At 33.0% G+C, this 23,478-nt stretch overlaps 4 protein-coding genes and 1 long non-coding RNA gene across 9 annotated transcripts; 4 read left to right on the forward strand and 1 right to left on the reverse strand.

Annotated features, from left to right (window-relative positions):
• The first annotated feature begins 1,594 nt into the window (after positions 1 to 1,594).
• Positions 1,595 to 4,015, forward strand: LOC129941477 (NHL repeat-containing protein 2). Its single transcript, XM_056050114.1, has 3 exons — positions 1,595 to 1,868; positions 1,929 to 3,151; positions 3,218 to 4,015. The coding sequence occupies exons 1-3, from the start codon at positions 1,700 to 1,702 to the stop codon at positions 3,977 to 3,979; spliced, it is 2,154 nt and encodes a 717-aa protein (XP_055906089.1). The 5' UTR covers positions 1,595 to 1,699; the 3' UTR covers positions 3,980 to 4,015.
• Positions 4,016 to 6,106: 2,091 nt separating this feature from the next.
• LOC129939778 (zinc finger protein 83) lies at positions 6,107 to 14,454 on the reverse strand. 3 transcript variants are annotated; one of them, XM_056047914.1, is made up of 8 exons: positions 14,165 to 14,454; positions 9,554 to 9,621; positions 8,657 to 8,825; positions 8,212 to 8,403; positions 7,368 to 8,149; positions 7,110 to 7,295; positions 6,648 to 6,973; positions 6,107 to 6,577 (listed from the first exon to the last, which is right to left on the reverse strand). In XM_056047914.1, the coding sequence occupies exons 2-8, from the start codon at positions 9,577 to 9,579 to the stop codon at positions 6,435 to 6,437; spliced, it is 1,824 nt and encodes a 607-aa protein (XP_055903889.1). In that variant the 5' UTR covers positions 9,580 to 9,621; positions 14,165 to 14,454; the 3' UTR covers positions 6,107 to 6,434. The 3 variants fall into 3 exon arrangements, with proteins under 3 accessions (XP_055903889.1, XP_055903890.1, XP_055903891.1); XM_056047915.1 differs by lacking the exon at positions 9,554 to 9,621; XM_056047916.1 differs by lacking the exons at positions 9,554 to 9,621; positions 14,165 to 14,454 and adding an exon at positions 13,840 to 13,861.
• Positions 12,603 to 14,250, forward strand: LOC129939779 (uncharacterized). Its single transcript, XR_008780576.1, has 2 exons — positions 12,603 to 12,741; positions 12,800 to 14,250. It is a non-coding gene; the product is annotated as an uncharacterized LOC129939779 (long non-coding RNA).
• A 1,365-nt stretch (positions 14,455 to 15,819) lies between the features above and the next one.
• LOC129939318 (deoxynucleotidyltransferase terminal-interacting protein 2) lies at positions 15,820 to 17,516 on the forward strand. The gene is made up of 4 exons (XM_056047293.1): positions 15,820 to 16,141; positions 16,224 to 16,564; positions 17,056 to 17,220; positions 17,279 to 17,516. Exons 1-4 carry the CDS (start codon positions 15,946 to 15,948, stop codon positions 17,489 to 17,491), a joined length of 915 nt encoding a protein of 304 aa, XP_055903268.1. The 5' UTR covers positions 15,820 to 15,945; the 3' UTR covers positions 17,492 to 17,516.
• A 2,874-nt stretch (positions 17,517 to 20,390) lies between these two features.
• Positions 20,391 to 22,004, forward strand: LOC129953846 (iron-sulfur protein NUBPL). 3 transcript variants are annotated; one of them, XM_056067345.1, is made up of 5 exons: positions 20,411 to 20,425; positions 20,507 to 20,598; positions 20,657 to 20,932; positions 20,995 to 21,136; positions 21,204 to 22,004. In XM_056067345.1, exons 3-5 carry the CDS (start codon positions 20,873 to 20,875, stop codon positions 21,890 to 21,892), a joined length of 891 nt encoding a protein of 296 aa, XP_055923320.1. In that variant the 5' UTR covers positions 20,411 to 20,425; positions 20,507 to 20,598; positions 20,657 to 20,872; the 3' UTR covers positions 21,893 to 22,004. The 3 variants fall into 3 exon arrangements, with proteins under 3 accessions (XP_055923321.1, XP_055923319.1, XP_055923320.1); XM_056067346.1 differs by having other exon boundaries at positions 20,391 to 20,425; positions 20,507 to 20,932; positions 20,984 to 21,136; XM_056067344.1 differs by having other exon boundaries at positions 20,404 to 20,425; positions 20,507 to 20,932.
• The last annotated feature ends 1,474 nt before the right edge of the window (positions 22,005 to 23,478 follow it).

Genomic DNA, 23,478 nt, shown 5'->3' on the forward strand with positions numbered 1-23,478 from the left:
AATAGCCCTACTACACATTGAGGCATGTTTAATGTCCATGTGACTGCATTTGATTTCTGCAGAAAAAAGGGAGGCTACTTGGGTCAAATTTCCTTCAGAATTTGTTCACAGTTAGTTAGGGGTCTCAATAGAATATGTTTCAAATATTAAGGCGAGGAAACACGTTTAAGTCATACATAACCCTACTTCTTTGTACTTCGTTTTTTAAGCTTAAAACAAGTTTTTTTGAATTGATAGAACGGCGTACTAACAGCTTCGTGTGCATAGGACTTGGGTGGGTGTGAGTTTTGGTTTATAGAAAGTGCTTTAGCACTAAATTAAAAACAAAAACAACAAAAAAAAGTCAAGTATGGCGAAACTGAACAAAAAACAGGGAAGAATGTCAAAATCAACAATTTTTGTGTTTGTTGTATTTGTAAAAGTGAACTATGAAAATAAATTTAGAATAGAAACCGGAACAGTGTTGCCCCAATATTACAAGTGTAACAAAGGCTTAACAAATTGTTCTTTACTTTCATTTTTATATTGTGTTAAATTTTTTAAGTTTTGTTACAAGTATTTTCAACAGTTTTAAAACTTCTTTTTAACTGTGCTGTTAATGCAACTAGTTGCAATTTTATTTTTACATTAGTGAGATACTTTTCTGAATTTTAATGAGTTTTTACTATATAAAGCACCTTGGAAATATAATTTTAAGACTATGGAAAAACACTTAGTTATAGCCAGCTTTTTTTCTATATACAAATCTGCAATGTATAGGGATAGGCATTATACATTGTCGCGACGATTACAGAATTGGATGGCTAGGCTGCGAAAGAAGCCAAATGTGAATTTTGACGTTTCTCTCATATACAAAATTTCAATAATCTGGTCCTAATAAGTTTGCAAATCATTTAATGGATTCTATAATGAACATGTGTATACAATCGATATTATATATTAATCTCAGTTGGACAATCTGAAGTACTCTGGTATGATGGTATGAGTAATTCTTGTCATGAAAAAGTGCTTTCTCAAATAAGCCGTTCGGATTCGGCACATAATCTTTAGGTCCCCTCCATCCCAAAGGACTATTGCGCCACATAACGTATTTATTAGTTGGACGAACTCGTTTTTCTCATCTAAAGTCCAAGTTTCTGTCAATTTTATTTTTTATTAACACCGAATTTCGGAAAAACGAAACAGACCATTTTATACAAACCTATTTTAAAATTTGTTTAAAAGATTGTCAAGGTGTTGCCATCGTAGTTGATTGGCGCAAGCGAAAAGAGGAAAAATGTCTACCTCAATGCATTTGGCCAGTTTATATTTTTTTGATATGAGAAATTTCCGTATTCTCAGAAATTTCTCACTTTTGCTCTCAGAAATCTAAAAACCGCTATTACATATTTTATTCGACTTCTCAAGAATTCCCTATCGCACAATTCACGAAGAATGAAAAGAAACTTCAAGCTAAATTAAATGCTGTGTGGGAATAAATAGAGAAGTGTGTTTCACTCCCTTTGCGAAAATTCCCAAAAATTTTAGATATAAACTGGCCAATTCTATATTTGGTCTCTGAGCTCATCCTATGAAATTATTTCTCATTGAACATGTCCATTTGCATTTATTTTTGTTTTGTATTTTATTTCAACTTGAAAGTTAAATCTTAAATTTTATTACAAGAAAATAAATAACCGGGTTATACATTTTTATAAAAATGGATTCAGAAGAATTAGATATACTTGATATATTAGCGTACAATTCTGAACAATTATTAAATGAATATGCAAGCCTGGAAAGTGAAAGTGAACAAAAGCAACTAATTAAATCCTACCTCAATAGAAACAGTCAGACTAAACTTGAAGCTGTTGGAGATTTTGAGAAAGGTAAACTTATAAATGAAAATCAATCACATATCTACCAAAGAAACACATTTTTTCCTTTAGACTTAGATTGGTTTAATGTCACCGAACCAATTAATATAGCCGAACTCAAAGGGAAGCTAGTTATCCTTGATTTCTTCACATACTGCTGCATCAATTGTATGCACATACTTCCTGATCTGAAATCGATCGAAGACTCGTTTCCCGTGGAGAACGGAGTTGTTGTAATAGGAGTGCATAGTGCCAAATTCGACAATGAAAAGGATTCCTCGAACCTGCTATCGGCGATTCAACGCTACAACATCACTCATCCTATTGTCAATGACTGCAGTTCCAGTATGTGGACAAAGCTGAAGATCAAGTGCTGGCCCACTTTGTTTTTGATTTCACCCACTGGCTATCCACTGCTTGTGTTGATGGGTGAGGGCCATGGGTTGTTTTTGAAAAAGTTCATTTCAACTTCTATCGATTATTATGGTGCCTCTGACGATTTAGATGGTTCTTCGTTGCCTCTTAGTCCTTCGACGAACTTGACAAGCGCTTCGAATTTAAGATTTCCCAGTAAAATCTGCTGTCGTCCTAAAACCGAAGACCACTGTGAATTGATTGCTATATCTGACTCTGGGAATCACAGAATCCTAGTTCTCAATAGAAATGGACATGTTTTGGAAAAAATTGGTGGATTCAATTGCGGATTTTTGGACGGTGATTTTAATGTGGCTAGGTTCAATTCGCCGCAAGGTTTGGCTTTCCTAAATAGTGACGAATTGGTTGTTGCCGACACAGAAAACCACGCTATTCGAAAAATTTGCTTCAGAGAGCGACTCGTGACGACTATTGCTGGTACTGGGGAGCAGGGAAATGATAAAGTTGGTGGCCTTTTGGGAAGCCTGCAGAAACTTTCATCACCTTGGGATGTTGTTGCATTTCGGACTCGAGATATGGATATGTCTTTTCATGTCGATGAAAAAAGCGTCCACGAAAAAAATGTCATCCTAATAGCAATGGCAGGAACTCATCAAATATGGGGCATATTTTTGGATGGTATCATATGGTGGAAGTTTAAAAAATACGAACCTTTGACGTGTGCAGCTTTAATAGGCAATGGGTCAGAAGAGAACCGCAACAATTCATATCCTCAAAATGCAGCATTCGCACAACCATCTGGACTGACGTTGATGAAGGATATGCTATTTATTGCGGATAGTGAAAGTTCGAGCATAAGGAAAGCTTCTATGATTGATGGCAAGGTAACTGCAGTTGTCGGAGGTGATAGAAATCCACTTGTAAGTATAATTTTTTGTATGCAATTTTGTCTATAATTAAATGTAAACTTTGTTTTTTACTTTTAGAACTTATTTGCTTTTGGCGACAACGACGGAAAACAATACTCTGCAAAATTACAACACCCTTTAGCTGTAGCTTATAACAGTGTTGATGGATATTTGTATGTAACTGATACATACAATCATAAGATCAAACGCGTTGACATTACAACCAATGCCATCGAAACGTGTTTGATTCGAGAAAAGAACAAATTAAAAGAACTATTTCAATTCAACGAGCCAGGTGGTCTGTGCGTGGATTCCACAGGAAAAATGTTATACATCGCAGATACTAATAACCATACTATTCAAATTGTCGATTTAGAAACCATGTTGACGTGGCCACTGAACATTAAGTTCAATTTGAGTTGTAACGATGATGCTAAGTCAGAGCAGATAGCGACTTTAGAAAAATCCATTCGAATTGGTAAAAAATCTGAACTGGCACTCAGTGGTATTCTATCGCTTAAAAATGGAGCTAAATTGACTGAAAGTGCACCTCAAAAATGGAAACTTAGTTTGCCTGATAAAGGATATTCAGCTGAAACAATTTCAGGCCAAATAACAGATGGAAAATTTAGTATTTCTATCAATGCCAATGAAAGTGCAAGTGATGTTTTAGAAAAACGTGCAAGGTTACATTGCCAACTAAGTATTTGTAGTGGTAGTATTTGTATGCGTAGAGAATTTGTTACTAACTTGAATTTTATCGAAGACTCTGACTCGAATCGAAAAGTCTCCGAAACCTTGATGTTTTGTATTAGTCCTGACGATGTTCGTTTGTTATGATTAAAAGATGAGTAATAAATGCTAAATATAAAATTATTTCTTTTTGTTTCTATCAAATTTAATACCTCGGCAGATTTATTTGAAAGTAGGAAAACCAGTTAAACGTATGGGTGAACCACTGTGTATGTTGTTTCTCGATTAGCCAAAGAATTCGAAATTAAAATACATACCGTGGTGGACATAAAAAGCACGCTTTACCTTTCATTTACCTCTCTTTTTAAAATTAATGGCGTTTCTTCTTGGTTTGAAATGATGATATGGTTAGAGATCATAAGGCCGTTACTTTTGTCATGTTCTTTTTAATTAGCTGTGTTTTATGAGCGATATTGATAATTGTAGCTTGGATAGTTAAATAGCCAGAGTAAGTTTTGATCTAAGTAACCTTTGTTTTCAATGATTTGATATCAATTTTTAAATTTTGTATTTCATTCAACAGCCGGAAAGTGTTTATGAGTGGATTTAAATTAAATTTCTATAAAATAAAAATTCGATAGGGGATAAAAGAGCTTTGATAATTGAGTCGAGAGGTCATGGAAAAACGTTCCAAGAGCTGTCCTTGCAAGAAAAACAACAATCAGAGAAAAAATCTAACTCAAAGAGCGTCGATTGCAGGATGTAATCAGATATGTAATCATATTTTATTACCCCTATTATCGTTGGCGAATCGAAGTGAGATATTTTCATTAGCGAAGTAACACATTCGACATACCACGGTTGGCGAACCTTACAATTCGTGTTCGAAATTCAGTGCTACCATCCAAAAAAAATAACAGACATAAATAAACGTCAACTCATGAAACTTCTGTGTTCATTTATTGATAATTTCTATATTTAATAAAAATATAAAATAATTCAAAATAATAAGCAACATAGATTTGTTTTTTGGAGAAAAGGAAAAAGAATGCTTCGACTGCGCAAGAATATTCGAGACAATTCTAATTTCTTGAAACTCCCTAATTATCTGTAAGTAGAACAAACATTTTGTACCTACTGGAAGTTCTTTCAATTCTAATTAATTCCTTGAGTTTCAGATCATATTTTCGACTGAATAAGGAAGCGTTTGTATTAGTATTAAACAAGTTGGAAGGCCAATACTCACGAAACTAATTTTTTTTAACGGTCAGATTACCAGGAGTAGGATGTGTTGAGGGATCCATATATGAATCATTGCTTCGATTGAGTTGCATCATCAATATATTAGCAGAAAAATCAGTTTAAACGCAATGATACTAAGTTTTTTCCTCTAGAGTAGCTTTTGGTTTTTAGTGCAAGTTTTTAAGGCGTGTGACCATAAAATGTGTATTCGTTATGATTTCTTTGTATGGAACCAAACTCTCCAACACCTCTCGCTACATTCGGGTTCGATTCCTTCAGTTGGACTAACTTTTCGTACTGATTATTATTAGTTCTCTTGCAGCTGAATAAAAATGCATTGATTCATGTTATTTTATAAAAGAAATGAAATATACATATGAACCTACTTTGTTTTATCTTCCGACACATTTCTTTTACATAAGCTTTCTCACACAATATGAACGTTCGACAAATAATAACACGAATGACGTTCAAATCAACGAACATTCGATAGCGGCAATAGAGTGAGATCAATCTTCGAAAAATGTATGACATGTAAGTCGAATCAACGGTTCTCAATTCGCCAACGGTAATACAAATTTCTCACACTCACACTTTTATTCATTCGACTCGCCAATGGTACTAATAATAATTTCTACCTCCAATTGCGATATTTGGTAAGATTGCTTTTAATCACTTGTCTTCAATAGTATCTGCAAAATAAAACTGTGGCCCATATTATGATTCAAATTGTAAGAATCTCTATATCGTTATATATTAACGATACTCGTAATCAATTATTAAATTGTTTAGACTGCTACTTGAACAAAGAAAATATGCAAATACAACTATCGTATGCTCGCCTCGCATTTCGAAATGCGGGCCATAAAAAACTTTGACATAAGATGTTATATTGACATAGCTGTCACCTACGAACCATTATACTCCAACTTTGGTTATATACGAGTGTATAGGTTAGGTATGCATTTTCAAACCAAAAATTTAGATATTCCATTTCCACTTTGCAGTATCTTTAAATTATAAAAATCTTGGTTTAATTTAATCAATTTATAATTTAACTGGTTCCTTCAGTATAATATAAAAATAAAAACAAATATATAATTACGAAATAAAACACAGTTTTGTTATTTTGTAAAGATATGATTAACCTCCTACTCAATCTGCCGCTGCTGCCCATTTTTTCTGTAAGTTATTGATATTATTACATTGCGATTCCCTCTCACAAAGAAAATCAATTGTTTTTTTTGTTTTTGGAACAACAAACTTAAAGAAAAATGTAATTGAAAGAAATTAAACAAATCACAATTCTTAAACTATATAAGAAAAACACTTTAAAATATTTATATTAAAGCATCTAATTTTATAATCCCGCAATAATGACTTCGTGTTGGGCTTCATCGTCCATTTCGGGCATTTCCTGTTTGTGGATAACCATTGATTGTGTTATCTGACCTTGATCGTCATGATTTTGTAATTGAGATGAATGGCGAGGCGCTGTTTGGCCTAAGAAATCAAACAAAAAGATAATATATTAAAATATGTTAAATTGAGTAGTTTTGTTTTGCAAACATACCATATTTCTCGTGAATTCCTCGGTGTCGCTTAAGAGCAAAACGATCAGCAAACGCTGCTGAACAAATATCACATTTAAATGGTTTCTCACCGGAATGAACCTTGGCGTGATTTTTAAGGTGGGCTGCTTGACTGAAGGCTGATCCACAGATGTCACATTTATATGGTTTCTCTCCAGTATGAATTCTACGATGATTCCATAATGTAGCATGGCGGGCAAATCCTTTATCGCAGACTTCGCACACATACGGTTTCTCGCCGCTGTGGGTTCGTTCGTGATTTTTAAGATGGGGTGATTGAGAGAATTGCATTCCGCATGTCTGGCATCTGGAAAATAGGTACATAATTATTATTTTTTATTACATTGTATTGTTATCAAAACATCCAACTATCTATTAAAACACTTATCACTTCGTACATATGTACATATGTATATTGTATAATAAAACTTAAACAAACTTACTTGTAAGGCTTTTCACCAGTGTGAATTCTAGCGTGATTTTTCAAATAAACCGCTTTTGCAAATGCCAAACCGCAGATGGTGCATTTATAATTTTTCTCGCCGCTATGTAACTTTTTATGTGACCACAAACTGGAATACCTCGAAAACGTACCTCCGCAAATATTGCAAGTAAAAGGTTTGGGTGTTCTATTTATAATGAATAAATGAAAATAGTTAATAAAAAGTTCATTTCATATCTTATCAATCGTAATCACTTACTCTGATTTGACTTGTCGCTGACTGCCGCCTACAAATATTACCCCAGATCCATTGCACTTTTGACACTTGGTGACTGTTGCAAGATTTCTCTTTTTAACTGGATGATGGCCAACTATAGTTTCATTGCATCCACTATTGTCAGTTATAATTTCCTGTTGCTGATGTTGATGTTGGTGCTGATTTTTCCTACCACTGTTCGATTGATTGCCGCCGTTTCCTTGTTGTATTGGAATAATGTTTTGGGCATTTAGTGAATCCATCGATGATTCACTTGTTCCACTCGGAATTTCATTCATTTCGAATTTTATTTCTCCATCAGGCGCCACAAATATTTGTGTGGGCGTCGCCTGTGACGTTTGCGTTTGCATATTGCCATTTGAATTATCGTTGTTAGCACAATTATCACATCGCACTATCTTCGGGCCTTTTCTTTTGGTAGGCTGAAGTATTTGTCCACCGCATGATATACATTTGGACTTTTCTAGGGTTAGGGTCTTTGCCGTTGTAACCGTGACTTCGTTTGCCGTTTGCTGCATGGAATGTGAGCTAGCGGGTTCCAATGATTCGGTTGCAACTATTTGTATCTGGCCCAGGGGTTGCCCATTCTCGGTAATTATATTTTGGGTTTGCACAAGCCCTTGTGCGTTTACCACAGCGATCTGATCCTGATTTGTATCGCTGCCATCTTGAGCATGAATACGTTTGTGATGATTTAATAAAGTCAAATGGGAAAACATAAGACCGCAAACATCGCATTTAAAACTAATATTCGATATTGTGTTCTATGGGATAGATTTAACTATATTGTATTGGGATGATTTTAAAATTCAAAAAGGAGACTTACGGCAGCAATGGGTTTATTTATAACTTGCAAACGACCCTGATTATCAACAGTAGCGATACCCACAGTTCCTCCTTGATTTAGCTGCATTTGATTCACCAATGCATAATTGTAACCACCAATGGGTTGGGCAATATAACATGTTTTATTATCGTCTGTAGTAAGTTGTGCCAGATTAACAGTTGTCGCATTACCCTGCAGACAAAGAATAATATAGTGAAATTAAAAACGAAAAATTAAAGGCAAGCTTAAAAGTACGTGAATTATTATATGGCCTACTTTACAATCCTTGTCACGATATCCGTATTATCTATGGTTTTATCCCATAAAACAACGAGTTCTGTGTCAATGAATTTTAAAATGTTTTCAAAGAAGGGTAGGTGTCACATTTTTTTTTTTGGGTTTGTTTTTAGTCCGATGAGTTTTTGTGAACAACTTTTAAACTTACATTGGTGGTAGTGTAACAGAATGTTGGATAATCTTGTTGACTTTTTTGGCCCTCTATTTTTGGTTGTTTTAAAATTGTCCCATCGGCCGTTTGATATTGAATTGTTGGCTGACCGTTTTGTATGGTATTTGTTGTGAACATTATTGTTTTGGTTATGTCTTCCATGTCACTGTAAAATAGAAGGAAATATTTGTGTTCATAAAATTGTATACACTTTTAAAATAGATAAATACTAATTAGAAAGGCTTAGCTAGAAATGTGTAAATATTTTTCTATTAACCATGGCTTTAAAGAATTAAAATCAATTTTACCGATTTATCCTACTTTAATACCTAAGCTTCAGATACAAATTTTAAAATCATAAACCAGCTTATAAAGAAGTCGATACTAATAATACAATATAGTTTTCGATGTAACTGCATGTATGTAGGCAGTTTATGCAGAAGTAAGAAAGGGTATCAGAACCGCTTTTAATAATTAGTTGGTGGTTTATATTATGTAAGGATTTATCTTAATTGGTTAAATGGACATAATTATATTATGTTAAGTATCACCCTGTCAGTCATGAAGTAGGAGTTTTAAAAGTCATGTCGGTTTTATTTCTACCATGAAATATGTAGACCTTTCAAATAAGACACATTAGTGCCAATAGTTTTGTTAATTTTTAGGCTTAAGCTATGCCTTTTCAATTTGGATATCATTTCTTTGTTTGAATTTTACAGAAAACTCAAAAATTTTATTTTAAACATATTTTTTATGATTCCCGAGATTTGCAATGGAAATATTTATATAAAATAATTAGATATGTATGTAACTTAACGAAACTACAAGATTCAACCTCTATATATGTTAATATTTTTAACAGAAAACATATATAGATGATTATTTTAAAATTACCTGATTTGGTAATTTTCGAGCCTCATTAAATTGATGTATGATAAATTTGATGACGTGAGTGATCAACCCTGTAAGGAAAAAATGAAAAAAAACATACTTATGAGAATTAAATGAATGTTAATGATGATGCATTGAATAAGAAGTTTTAAATTTAGTTGAAACCTTATGTAAAAAAAATCTGCAAGGGTCTAATAAAAGACTAAGTTTTTGTTTTATATCTTTACAGTGAATATTATGGTCTATATACCTCAGCGCTGGAGAGATGTAAAGGTAGTTTTAATTCCCAAGGCGGGCAACTGCTCATGTAAACCCTAAAGATCTAAGACCTATTAGCTTAACATCATTCATTCTGGAACGATTGATTGATATCCATGTACGTAATAGCATTGATAAGAGACTATCGATGTCTTAGCATGCTTACTGCAAAGGGAAATCGGTAGAAACAGCGTTGCACACTCTAATAAGAACTATCGAATACTACCTAGAGCAAAAGGAATATACTATGGTGGCCTCCTGGATATTAATGGCGCTTTCAACAACGTTGACACATCCACTATGCCGACCCTAAACGTCGAATACTTAATCTGTGCGTTGATTAATCTAATGCTAAAAAGCAGGATCATCAACTCCAAGAAATTTTTATACGAAAAGGTCTGTCGGTAGAGGCACTTCGTAAGGTGGTGCTCTGTCCCCTCTCCTGGGGAACATAGTGGTTAACGAACTGCTAATATCCCTTGAGAGAGAAGGCTACAGAGTGGTTGCGTATGCCGATGATGTTGCTATCGCCGTCAAAGGAGAACATTCTAATACACTTAGAGACCTCCTCCAAAACGCACTCAATATGCTCATATTAATCCTGAAAAAACAGCCCTCGTCCTTTTTACACGGAAATACAAGATCCCAGTAATTGTACCTCCTTCAATAAAAGGTGTACCACTAATTTTTACCAATGAAGCCAAATATCTTGGTCTGATATTGGACATAAAAATAAGTTGGAAATATAATATTCAGGAAAGAGTTAATAGAGAAGATATAGGTTTTCAACCTCGCATAATCTATTGGCTATGCTATGCCCCTCAACGCCTCATCTCAATGTACCAACAACAATGTGGGGCACTCCATTATTTTGAACCTCTTTGGTTCTATACCAAAGTACATACTCGTAGACTACATTATTAAAAAAAAACCATTTGGAAAAAACTTCCAGGTATCCATTCCATCTAGAGATGAATGGGAAGACAAAAAACTCCTGGATGACAAAAGCATTCATTTTTATGGATCCATGACAAATGAGGGTGTTGGTAGTGGTGTGTACTCAGAAAAGCTTAATCTAAGCATCTCACTCCGCCTCCCTAATCATTGTAACGTCTTCCAAGCGGGAATTTTAGCGATCAAAGAGGTTATCTCTTGGCTAAGAGAAAACGTGATATCAACTTCTGATATCCGCATCTTCTCTGACTGTCAGGCTACTATTGAATCTCTTGACGGTGTCTCAACCAAGTAATTGTTAGGTCCTAGTTACGCCCTGTCATTAGAAGAGATAGGTAGATACTTTCAAACGGATGAAATTTAAAGTAGGCTATATATATAAATACGTACTAGAGACAATTCATTTATACGAGAAATTGATTAGTTCTTTAAAAGAAAAAAATCTTTACCAAAGGAAACAAATATGTACTGTGAAAGCCTTCCTAGGTGGAGAGTGACAACGTTCGTAGCATTTTTTTTCGGCTAAAAGAATTATCCGCCTTAGAAAAAATTTAAAATAGAGACAATCATTGAATGACTGAATACAGTAATATTATCTAAACTAACAAAAACTTGCTCATTTTATTTGTATTTCAAAATTTAAAATAAATTATTTTGTCAAGTAAATAGGAAAGGATACAAAAGGAAATATCGATGCACATTGGTTTTGAATGTAATAAGTGGGAAATATTGAGACTAGTAAAACTTTTTACATTCGTGAAGTGCGGAAAAATAAAGAATCCCTGTACTAACAGTACGTATGACATTGGGCTCAATGGTAAACTGATGAGCAGTAGAAGAAATGCGAATATAATGGTTGAAGTGGAGAAATACAACAGGCCATTTTACTATACTGCAGTTTTCATGTGTTCTTTCTGTGTGTTTTTCTTTTTTCTCTATCCTTTTGATTTGTATTAATTTATTTTATTGTTATTAACTTATAGTCTAGTCGCTTAAGGTGCTGTGTCTCTGCTCTGTACATTTAAGTGCATACATTATCCACTCAAGTGGATTTTCTATCTTTGGTTGGTGTCCATTAATAGAGTTTTCACTGTACCTATGTATGTGCTATATTCTTGCATACAAGGAATTAATAATAGGTCAGTAGGTAGTTTAACGACTTTATAGCTTAGCTTTATACGCTTGATCTTTCGTTAGGAACAAACCCTTTCCATTTTGATAACACGTGTTCCTTTAATCGTGAGCCGACTGTGCAGTGCACTTGTTCTTGTAATAAAACGTTCAAGGTCAAGGACCTTCAAGTAACATGATATGGAATTAAAGTTAGCCAATATCTTGTTATTGTAAAGAAGAAGACAATTTTATACAAAAGATAAGGATGCAACCAAAACAAAACATTTATAGTGTTTTAAAAAACCAGCAACACCACAAGAGAAAGACGCACCGCACCACCTTTTCAATAGTATTTAGTGACTCAGTGCGTCTCGTTACAAAACAAAAAGTATACCTCTATCTGAGATAGCGCTAGCGCAAGGAAGACTGAGCAAGAAAAACACCCCAAACTAGCATTGACGACATCATTCCAAAAACAAAAGAGAACGAGAAACCTTCATACTTAACAAGACCAAGTAGTGAGTGAGTGATTCATATTGTGGTCGTGGTGTGATGCAAGATGCGACAAGCGACATCATTTTTTGGTTTGTTGAGAGAGATGAATACAACTTTATATGTGCATGCTTTTATATATAGAAGTAGATATAGATTGTGTGAGGAAATAGCAAAAGTATATGATTTTCGAGAAAAAGTAATGGGAGCGACAATAATAAGAGTACCTACACCGCACCGCGCGACAATCTAAGTTTTTTTTAATTTATTTTAAATATAAACAAATATTTTTATTGCTAGCAACACAAATTAATAACCATTTTACAGTCACACAAGTTTAATTTTCTTTCCATCTGTCTACTACAGTATATAATGTACATACAATGTACGTATTTATGTAATTTTCAACTCAATCTTTTGTTTTTGATTTAGCATTCAGCTGAAACTGTATCATGTAAACGGTGAAATATTGCAACGCGGCCATATCTCGCTCTTGCTCTTCCATTCTACCCCGATGACAAAAATTACTACTATAATCCAGTGCAGGGATGTTAATTCTTTCGCTTAGTTCCGACAAAATTGTTGATTTAATTTTGTGTTTAATGAGTTAAAGTGCGACTTTCCATTACCGCAGCAAGAATTTCCTTTTGATTTTTTTTAAGTTAGGTAGGGGTCTCAGTAGAACATGTTTTAAATATTAATGTGAGGAAACACCTTTGAGTCACACCAAAAAAAATATTTGCTTTTACGGACTTTACCCTACATTTTTTATTTGTATTTCGTTTTTTTGAGCCTAAAACAAGTTTGTTTCCATTGATAGTACGGCGTACTAAGGGGCTCATGCTGCCCCCCTACTTGGAATCACTATAGGATTTGAGGTGGGTGCCACTTTGGGTATATGAAACATTTAAGCACTAAAATAAAAAAAAATCAAGTATGACAAGAATGAACAAAACTAGGAAGAAATGTCAAAATCAACTATTTTTGCGTGTTTTGTTTGTGAAAAGGTGAACTTTGAAAAGTAATTTAAAATAAAAATAAATGTTTCCGCAATCTAAAATTGCAATAATTATTTATTTACACATGTCTTCCAAATAAAAAAAAAAAATGCGTGTCGAAATTTGTGCTGCGGTAATGGAAAGTTGAGCCTAAATATGAAATCTAGTTTTACGTGAGGAGAAAAGAGAACATATTTAACACTTTTGCATACAAATATTTTTGGTTGAAAAGTACCAAAAGAGCAGTACATCTCTGGTGTTGGTGATGGAGAACAGGAGAAGTGTTGTGTGTGTGTTGCTTGGGATTGGGAGTTTCGGACTTTCGGTCCTACCTACGCCCGCTATCGATAAACCCTTCTCATTCTCACTTCTTCTGGTGGAATACGTACTAACTATATTCTATACCTACACAAATCTATGTTGAAAGATGACGAAAGTCTCGACATCGCCATCGACACTACATTTTATACCTACGTGTTCTTTTTTTTCACACACAAGGCTTGATTTCTTTTTTCTTTCGTTCAGGAAATACATTTTCCATTTCACATCCAGCTAGTTATCTTTTATTAAAAAAAAAACATTTGTCAACAAAAACATTCACCAAATAAGAAAAACACAAATTTTAAATAAAGTATTAAATATTTAGCAAACATTAATATTCCTTACTAACTTAACTAGTAAAAAATTGATTATATAAACGAATGATATTCACTGGAATTTTCCTAAGGCTTGCAGGTATATAAAGGAAGGAAATATATGTAACTTTTTTCAACGGGGTTGTGTATTTAACAATTCTTACCTTAAGCCCAGTTTTTGTATTTTTTTTTAATTACGAGAGTAACGTTGATCTTATAATCAACAATAATAAAATTAAAATTATATTAATTCCACTTTTTTGTAAAACAAGAAAAATTCACTTCGAAATCTTTTGTCTCATTTTTAACAATATGGCGGTCGTCTAAAGGAAATGCGTAGCTATATCTTTCTTCTCTTCACCGGATGAAAAAGTGATATTTTATTCTTTTCAGAGTGTTGATGATTATATCGTTTACCTCTTCGGTGAGCGTTTGTGAAAGAACTAACTAACGAGATCCGAAAGTAGTGAGAAAGGGATGTGCTACGAATTTCTCGCTTGTTTATTGCGCTGTTCGCTTTAGAAAAAAGGTCCGCTTCGTCTCACTCTTCTTTACCAGGTTTTCAAGTTTTTTTTGTTATTTGCTTTGTTTGAGACAGCTACAGTAGCGCCATCTGCATTTTGAAAAGGTTAGTGATGGTTAATTTCTGCAGGTATGCTACGGAGGTCTTTTCCTAAAATGTTATGCCTTTTTTTAGAATTTCAGACATTTAAATTTTTATAATTGTAAATTGTGATTTTTTTTAAAAAATACACGTTTTGAAATTAAGTTTTATATATTTTCAATACTTAATTAAGTTCATAGCAAACTACATTTCAGTAAATTAATATATTTTTATTTAAATTCAATACTTTTATTAAACAATCAATTTATTATAAAACAATAGACATTTGCCGTACAAACTTTTCTGTAATCAAACTCAATAATCTGCTGTCTGCTCAGACTCACTGTTTTTGTTTGCAAAGGCGGAACTTTACAATTTAAATAAGTTCATGACGACATTTGTATGTTCTAAGAAATAGTCTACGCAAAACCTACCACCACGTGGTGAATTTCATTTTTAAATTTTCTTATGAAGACCACAACATAATTGAAAAAATTGAAATTGAGCTTAACTCATTTATTATTAAATTAGTAAGCAATTTATTTTATTGGAATTAAGGGAAGCTTTGATTAAGCTGTAACTTTTAAACCTTGAAAATGTAGTTGCAAAAACTAAATAAAAGTATACACGGGATCTTAATTCAATTTACAATTAATTAATTTTTTGTGAATTGGATAAGGCCTCATGCATACTTTTATTAAGTTTTTGAAACTACTATTTCAAAGAAAAGAAAGACAAAAAAGAAATAAACCAGATAATTGTTTAAATCAAAGTGAAAACAAAGAAGAAATTTGTCTTTATCTTGAATTTACATGTATTTGCATCTGCAATATTAAAGAAAAGAAGAGCAGGATAAGTATTTGTTAAATAGTTTAAATTGGCAAAGAGTGGGCATATTCGTGTGACACTATCTATATCCCGTACTTTTGAAGATCTGAATTACCTTCTCCTTCTAAAAAATGTGTCCTGAATATTTATTGGTCTTCTTTCTCCATCCAACAAATGTGAGCTGAATTATTTTGATATTCTGTCTCTATCTATGAACTTGAGATGTTAAACATCTTTTCAATTTTGTACAAATGAGGTGCCTTACATTCTCATAACCTAAGCTTACGAAGCACTGCGTTTTGAGGGTATAAATGCAGTGCAAACACAGCCTAACCACTAATTGGTTCTTTTGACAGTTCCATGTTATCTATCTCTTCATTTATAACTATTGCTCTTTGGCTTTGGCTTCCCAAACGTTTTGGTTGTGTTTTCTATTATTTGCCCACATGGGAAATACGAATTAAAAAAATAATTCATTTTTTTTTGTTAAGCTGTTATCTAGTTTTAATAAAAATGAGCTCGCTTTTTATTGTCGACACGGACAGAAATTTAAACCTTCTGGACGATAATGATGAAAAGAGCTTCACAAATAAAATATCAAAGATCCAGTACCATCAAGAAGAAGAGCCAAAATCACTTCTACAGAAACCTCTGTTTGAAGATGACATTGATCCTGGCTCGGAAGAAGAAGACGACGGTGACTATGGAGGTATATACTTATAATACTAAACAAAACTTTTAATAATTAACAGTGAGTATAGGTTTGTAATTGTTTTCATTATTCACTCAAGGTCTACCGCCACCAAGTCATGATATTTCCCATCTCTTGAAGAAATTTACCCAAGAAGAGCCTAAAACAAAAGCTGAACTTGATATGGAATACGCCATTGAATCGGTTAAAGCAGCAGACGAATCTAAAGCAGCAAATAAGTCTAAGCAGCCTTTCCGTTACCAAAGACGTCCCAACAAAGACCTTATATTTCCTGAATATGATAAAAATACTGGCAAAATTACAGACATTTTATCGGAAACCAATGTGGCTGAGGAATTGAAAACATCCACATTAAACGGAATAGAAAAAGAAAAGTCCCTGCCTCGACTTCCTGATCGAAAACTTCGAGATCTAAGAAGGGTAAATTTATGTTTATTTAATTCAATTACATATATAAATTCCTTGAACTCAGTACTGCAAACAAATGATGATATATTCGACAGCTGAAGCTTGTTGAGGCAAGTAAAGTGACCACTTATTATGTTTGCAGGGGTGAAATAATACATTCGTCTAGACTCAATACGAGAACTCAGTTTCACTCGTTGTTATCTTAGGAGCGATTGTTAAGCCTCTAATCGCTCCTGTAAGGCCGACGGGACAACATTACCGCACTTTCAGACTATTGAAGAATAGCAAGTTATTTTCTACAATTTAAAAACATGTGCGTATATTTCCTAATAATGAAGCATTCGAAGAGTTCTCGATAGACAATGTATTCTCTGCGATAGATTTGTGGTCCACATTGATGTCTTCTTTAGTAAACTGATATTTGCAATGGATCTTTGCACACACAAAAAATATCTAGGCATATGATTTAAGAGAATAATGGTGATTTATCTTTTTACACACAGATTGAAAGGGCCAAGACAAAGGGTGAAGGATGGTTCAATATGCCAGCAACTGAAGTAACGGAGGAGGTTGAAAACGATTTGAAAATACTTCAAATGAGATCGGTTCTAAATCCCAAACAGTTCTATAAGAAAAATGATCTTAAAGTACTGCCCAAGTACTTCCAGGTAAATAATTGATTTAGCTTTAATTAAGTTTTCTTTTTAACATGTTTTCAATTTTAAGATTGGTACTGTGCAACATTCGCCTCTGGATTATTACAAAGAACGAGATACTCGCCGAAACAAAAAGAAATCTTTGGTTGAGGATTTGTTAGCAGATGCAGAGTTTCAAAAATATAACAAGCGTAAGTACAAGGAGACAATAGCGAAAAATGATAAATATGCCCATAGAAAAGCAATGAAGAAAATGAAGAAATTAAAAAAGAATAAAAAATAACTATGATTTTAAATGAATAAATCAACACATTTGTCTCAGTCCATAGAATTCAGATACATTTTTTGCAAAAGACAAACTAAATTTGCAAGGGAAGAATTTTTAAATACAAAGTAAGTATTAGTATATAAGTAGCCGATCTTAGGCTAGGTTGCCTTGAGATCGACATTTCTACCTACCTACCATGAGTTTTTCCCGGAAGATGATTGATTTTCGACAAATCCCTTTATAGTACACATGTAAGCTATAATTAAATCATTTCAAAACTAGACTGAACTTCGATTTTTTGAGGTTTTTTGAAATCGTGTTTCAAATATCAGGTAAGCTTTTGTTTAAAGGTTGTAATCACATCGATTACATAATCTGATTAGTAGGCTTAGTGCTGAGAGGGGAAACACTTGAATAATTTATCTGACTTCGTACTTGACATGAAGACTTTTAGCATTTTAGGTGAAATAATCAAGATTTTTCGCTTAAATTGGTATGACATGTCTCATACTCGTATTATCGGTATGATTTATCAAATAAGCTGCCATTTAAAGTCTTAAATTTAATTTTAACGGTACCTTATAAGGTATAAACAGAAATATTTTTTTCCTTGTTAATAGCAAACAATTAATTATAAAACAATGGCATTATTTTTATTAACTATGATAATTGTATTGATTCAAAAGAAAAACAAATCAATTTAATAAAAAAAAACTCAAGCAGAACTGCAGTTCAAGGAAAATATTCAGGTTTAGACAGCATAATGACTTAATTTGCAGCTTTCTTTAAACGTCTATTTTGACCAAGCCCATTAGTTAATTGGTAGTGTCATAAACTTCAAATTCGTAACTTTACTTCACCAACCTCTTCTTTCAGTTGACAGCATAAATAAAATAAATAAATCATTGACTAATAAAGTTCAGTTTTTAGTGGTATGAACAAAACATGATGAACTCTTATCTTGTCATAAGTAGACAGTCCCTTATGTCACCTGAACTTGCCCATTGATTCTTTCCAGAACTATGCACTGATTAATATGTCTTATAATTTAATTTTTTTAAACTTTTCTTATCGTTTGCATATTGCTCCCAACATTGAGGTTTTTGGCTAAGGCTCAAACGTGGTAAATCTCGTGTCGAGGATCTTATAAGCAAAGCATGGCTTTTCCTCCCACAACTCGGTGATCCTTAAGCATCTTGCACATGAGCTACGAACTGCGAACTGTGGATTTTCGCATATTTTGACTTTTCTTGCACATGGGCTCTGTTTCTATTCGCAGACAGATAATCCAATAGAGACCAACAATCCAACATCCAGTCCGTGATCCGGTCATCGCAGTTTGGATTTTTCCAGCGGATCAAAATCCTGTCATCAAATGTGACGTGTTGTATGTAGAGGTGAGCATCCATATTCCAGTCTTTTGAAATTAAAATTTCATTTCGTTTAAATTGTAGTGCCTAAATTCATTAACTCAAAGTTATCTTTACAAGGCAAAGAACAGCTTCAAAACTGTCGACCGACATCCTACGAAAATTCTTACTTCTTGAGTAGGTGCGCCTCCAAATCATGAAGTTCTCTTACTTCGAGAAATGGATTCACCCAAAACCAATAACTACCCACACTAAAGGTATATCAACAAAAAAGTAAACAACAGATTAACCGTTGTCAAATGTCAAATGTGTCATTTGAAGTTGCTCATGGAAAGACAATATGCCCAGTCAAAAGGAAAAAAAACAATGGATTGTGGATGAGATTGCGGAAGAGAAGCTGGATTTATTACTCTTGTGGAGCCTCACGGTATGTGCAACGCGAATAGTGTTTGACAGTTCGTAGTTCAGTTCAATTAGTTGCTATCAAATTGTTTTTACAAAATTTTCTTATTTACATACAAATACAAATTTTATTATCCTAACATTAGTGCCAATTGATTTCTTATAATTTAAATGTTTTTTGGTATAAAATTGGCTTTTTGAAATGTGTAAAATCACGTTTGTTCTCTCTCATGTGCAAGGCCCTTTAGAGTTCTTCCCTTAGACAATTCCAAACCCTAATATTTAAGAGAATATGAATAAATATCATCTTAAATATTTGAAAAAAAATGACATAGTTACTTCTTTTGAAAACAACAAAAAAAAAAACATCAAATTGAACGTACTTATTAGACTCATATCACCTTTATAATTAAAATCTATAGTTTTTTGTTACGTTCAAAAACAGCGATAGCTAATGTCACCGTAGCCACTAGGTGCAGCTCCTAAAAAGACATCACCCTTTCATATAAAACTTTTGGTTTTATCATCACGAGATTAAACGTAGTGGCTACGGCGACATTAGCTTGTTCTTTACTTTACTTTTTGTATAGAAAACTTCTAACTTAATATTGTGGCTACAGCGAAGGTAAAAAATAATTATTGCATAATATTATTATAGCTTTTATCTAAAAAGCTTCTAACTGTCACTCTAATGCTGTCAGATTCTTTAGGAAAAGTTTAGGCTTTTCATTTTGTGATGAAAAGGTTCAAAATATTACACCAATATTCAATAAGGTCGTATGTATGTATACTCAACTAAAAGTGAACAAATTAATCACCCATGAGTAAGATAAAATTATGAAACGTTAAAATGTGAACCATCAACAGAGTCGAATGTAAACACCGTCCAAACAATACTCGTCATAAAAAAAATGTACCATAATCTTTGAACATAAAATCAAAAATACGAAGCCGTCATTTCTTATACTCCCCACACTAATTTGGAAGTTGAACCATGGTAGAGATGTTTACCAACACATTCAATACACAGCTAAATGACATTAATTTCCCTAAGGTATTTTTTCTAGGAATTTAAAAATTACCTTAGTCTTTAAATGTCCTAAAAACCTGAAGAACTTCTTGATTTTATACTCTGTGTTTTTGTTTATGACCAAATAAAGAGAAAGACAAAAAACTGGTAGGTATGAAGGATTGGAAATGAATGTTTATAAAAAAATGAAGCATTTGGCAGATTATAACTTAAATTGTTTACTTACAGCTTTATTACTTTATATCTGCTGCAGAAATTTTTATGACCCGAAAATGTATTTGGTGTCAGCTGGTTTTTAAATTGAAGTATTTAAATTGCAGGTTATTTATGTTTTCTACATTCATATACATATGTATGTACATATATATATATATTTAGGTGTCCGACAAAATGAGTGTTTCACTTTCAACCTTCAAGTATCAAAATCAAGTTAAATTATTAAATTAATTTCTGCTGGGGTTTTGGCAACAGACAAGAAACTTATTCTATCAGGATATATCGCTTCCCAATGCACAATTGAATTGAATTCTTAGTTATCTAAAGCCATTATTTTGTGACAAATTGACTTAGCGAACAATCTAAAAGACATTCAGAATGTTGCAAGGTAGAATATTCAACATTTTGATACGTGATGTGGTTTTCAAAAAAAGTTCTGTAAGATTTGTGATTTTTGAACCAAAGCCATTATATGATTAAGTTATTTAGTGTTCTTATAGCGCTGCTTTGCAAGCAAACCAACAGCACATCAAGAAGCCCTTATGGCTAGGGGCTTGCCAAAGAGATCTCCAATACTGGGTGTTAATGACATCGTCGTAGTTGCTTCAGGGAAAGGTGGTGTTGGAAAATCAACGATTGCAGGTGAATTTATATACATTATGCATATTTAAACATGTTTTGTATAAATGGTATCTTATGGAATTTCAAGCAAATCTAGCAGTAAGCCTTGCTTCCCTTGGTGTAAGGGTTGGACTATTGGATGGAGATATATTTGGTCCATCAATACCACTTATGCTAAATCTTAAAGAGGAACCTCTCGTGAACAGTGAAAATCTGATGATTCCTCCAGTAAATTATGGAGTTAAGTGTTTATCTATGGGACTAATCTCACAGTCTGGAGCGATGATATGGAGGGGTCCATTAGTAATGTCGGCTTTACAGAGATTACTAAAAGGCGCAGCATGGGGCCCTCTGGATGTACTCATTGTCGACACCCCTCCCGGAACTGGTGATGTTCATTTATCTTTAGCACAGAACGTTCCTATTTCTGGTGTTCTCTTGGTCAGTACTCCACAGACGGCGGCATTACAAATAACTGCTCGTGGTGCCGAAATGTACAAAACATTAAAGATTCCTATTTTTGGTTTAGCCGAAAATATGGGATACATTGTTTGCACCAGTTGCGAGACTAAAATGAATATTTTCAAAAATGTCACAAACAAATTTGCAGAAGAAATGGGAACAGGGACAATTGTAAGTATACCAATTGACGCAAAAATAACAGATTGCTGTGATGCCGGAACTCCAATGGTAGCAAAATTTCCAGATTCCTTATATGCCGAAAGTTTTCGCCATTTAGCAAAGAAAATTTTAGAAAAATTACAACCAAAGATATAACATGCACATATGTAGGTATCGTGTTAATGTAGACAAATATTTTAATTTTGTGTAAAATACCAAAAGTAATTATGAATTAAATAAAAAGTATAAACTGATAAATATATTCTAATTTGTAAGGTTCTCACTGTCAATGACAATCCATTTGTTCAATCTATAGAGAAAGGTAATATCTTCATTCAATCGAAGGTTTGTTAATGACCTGCAATACGGCTTTTTTAGCAAGAGGTCTACTGGTGATCGCATGATTCATCTTACCAAACAGTGGAACAAATCTTTACATCGTTTCGTACGTAATATTATTACCTTCGGTTTTGTCTCCGACAATCCTTCTCTTCTTGAATAAAGATTTGTCTAAAACTACTAATCCACTTGCCTGCTTCGACGATTGTGCACTCAGCTTCTTATATTCAGTTTTAAGTTTACAACCCTGCTCTTCGGCTATGGAACTTTAACGGAATCATAAATCGAGTAGAACTTAATGCGTTGAAAATTCAATGCTGCCTAGTGTCACCCCACATTATTTATAATTTACCTCTTTTGTAATGATCCCATAGAGATGTAGGTTTGAGTTTCCCTATGATCTTTCTATTATTATAAAAAAAGACTTATATAGGTCCAAGTATGTTTCACACCTATAGACTGAAGCTTCTGCTACTTTCTTAAGTCTCTTGGACAATATTGAACATGGAACATTCAAATTGATTAGTGATGATAACTTTGTTGAATCATTTAAGTTACTTGATGTAACTTGTTTAATCATAAAATTAAAATAAACATGGTTGTAAATTTTTAATTGTATTTATTTTTATTCTGATAATATAACATGAAATAATATCCAAATAAATAAAATTACATTGAAAAAATAATAATTTAATTTATCTGATCTTTCATTTTCTTTTAACGATCTCAACAAATATTTATTTTCGGTTCACCTGTCAGAGGAGTAGATTAAAAAATAAAATGCATTACACTTTTATTCTACTGGATGTACATATGTATAATAATTTGTAGGTTTGATTTTTCTTTAATTCGATTTTAAACAGATTGTAGTAATATGTATAATAATAAACATCATTCCAAATTATTTTGATACTTTATATTTAATTCAAATCAAAATGCCTTCAACAAATATGAACAAAAAGAAAATAAACTAAACGACAAATATAAAGAAAAATTAAAAAAAAAAACTAAACAATAAATAAAAGGTTATTTCATAATACGTTTGTATTTATATTTTATAAAGATATTTTTATATAAATATAATTAAATTTATTTCGCTATTCAATCGGTTCATTCAGCCCTACCATGATTTCCATCGTAATCGGAAATTTTACGAATCCCGAAAAACTATATCATAAAATCCGTTCATAGTGGAAATTCTCATACAATTATGCATTACGAACGGATTTCATGATACAGTTTATAGGGATTCGTAAAAATTTCCGCTGGAATTCATGAAAGGGCTGATTACGATGAAAAACTGTAGCTAGATTTGTTTAATATACAAAAAATTCACAAATCAATTCAAAAGTGTCTTCGAAAACAAAAGTTTCTATTCACATATTCTTTTTTCGATAGATGGA

This window comes from Eupeodes corollae, chromosome 1, assembly GCF_945859685.1.
Source record: "Eupeodes corollae chromosome 1, idEupCoro1.1, whole genome shotgun sequence".
In the NCBI taxonomy this organism is placed as follows: Eukaryota; Metazoa; Arthropoda; class Insecta; order Diptera; family Syrphidae; genus Eupeodes; species Eupeodes corollae.

Coding starts and splice junctions, on each gene's coding strand:
- LOC129939778 (XM_056047914.1), bottom strand. CDS start 9,579: ATGAGGCTCGAAAATTACCAAATCAG. Junction 7,296..7,367: donor CAGCGACAAGTCAAATCAGA/GTAAGTGATTAC, acceptor CATTATAAATAG/AACACCCAAACCTTTTACTT. Junction 6,578..6,647: donor AGGAATTCACGAGAAATATG/GTATGTTTGCAA, acceptor TTGATTTCTTAG/GCCAAACAGCGCCTCGCCAT.
- LOC129953846 (XM_056067344.1), top strand. CDS start 20,873: ATGTTGCAAGGTAGAATATTCAACATTTTGATACGTGATGTGGTTTTC. Junction 20,933..20,994: donor TGGTTTTCAAAAAAAGTTCT/GTAAGATTTGTG, acceptor GTGTTCTTATAG/CGCTGCTTTGCAAGCAAACC. Junction 21,137..21,203: donor TGGAAAATCAACGATTGCAG/GTGAATTTATAT, acceptor TGGAATTTCAAG/CAAATCTAGCAGTAAGCCTT.
- LOC129941477 (XM_056050114.1), top strand. CDS start 1,700: ATGGATTCAGAAGAATTAGATATACTTGATATATTAGCGTACAATTCT. Junction 1,869..1,928: donor TGTTGGAGATTTTGAGAAAG/GTAAACTTATAA, acceptor TTTTTCCTTTAG/ACTTAGATTGGTTTAATGTC. Junction 3,152..3,217: donor GAGGTGATAGAAATCCACTT/GTAAGTATAATT, acceptor TTTTACTTTTAG/AACTTATTTGCTTTTGGCGA.
- LOC129939318 (XM_056047293.1), top strand. CDS start 15,946: ATGAGCTCGCTTTTTATTGTCGACACGGACAGAAATTTAAACCTTCTG. Junction 16,142..16,223: donor AGACGACGGTGACTATGGAG/GTATATACTTAT, acceptor TATTCACTCAAG/GTCTACCGCCACCAAGTCAT. Junction 16,565..17,055: donor AACTTCGAGATCTAAGAAGG/GTAAATTTATGT, acceptor TTTTACACACAG/ATTGAAAGGGCCAAGACAAA.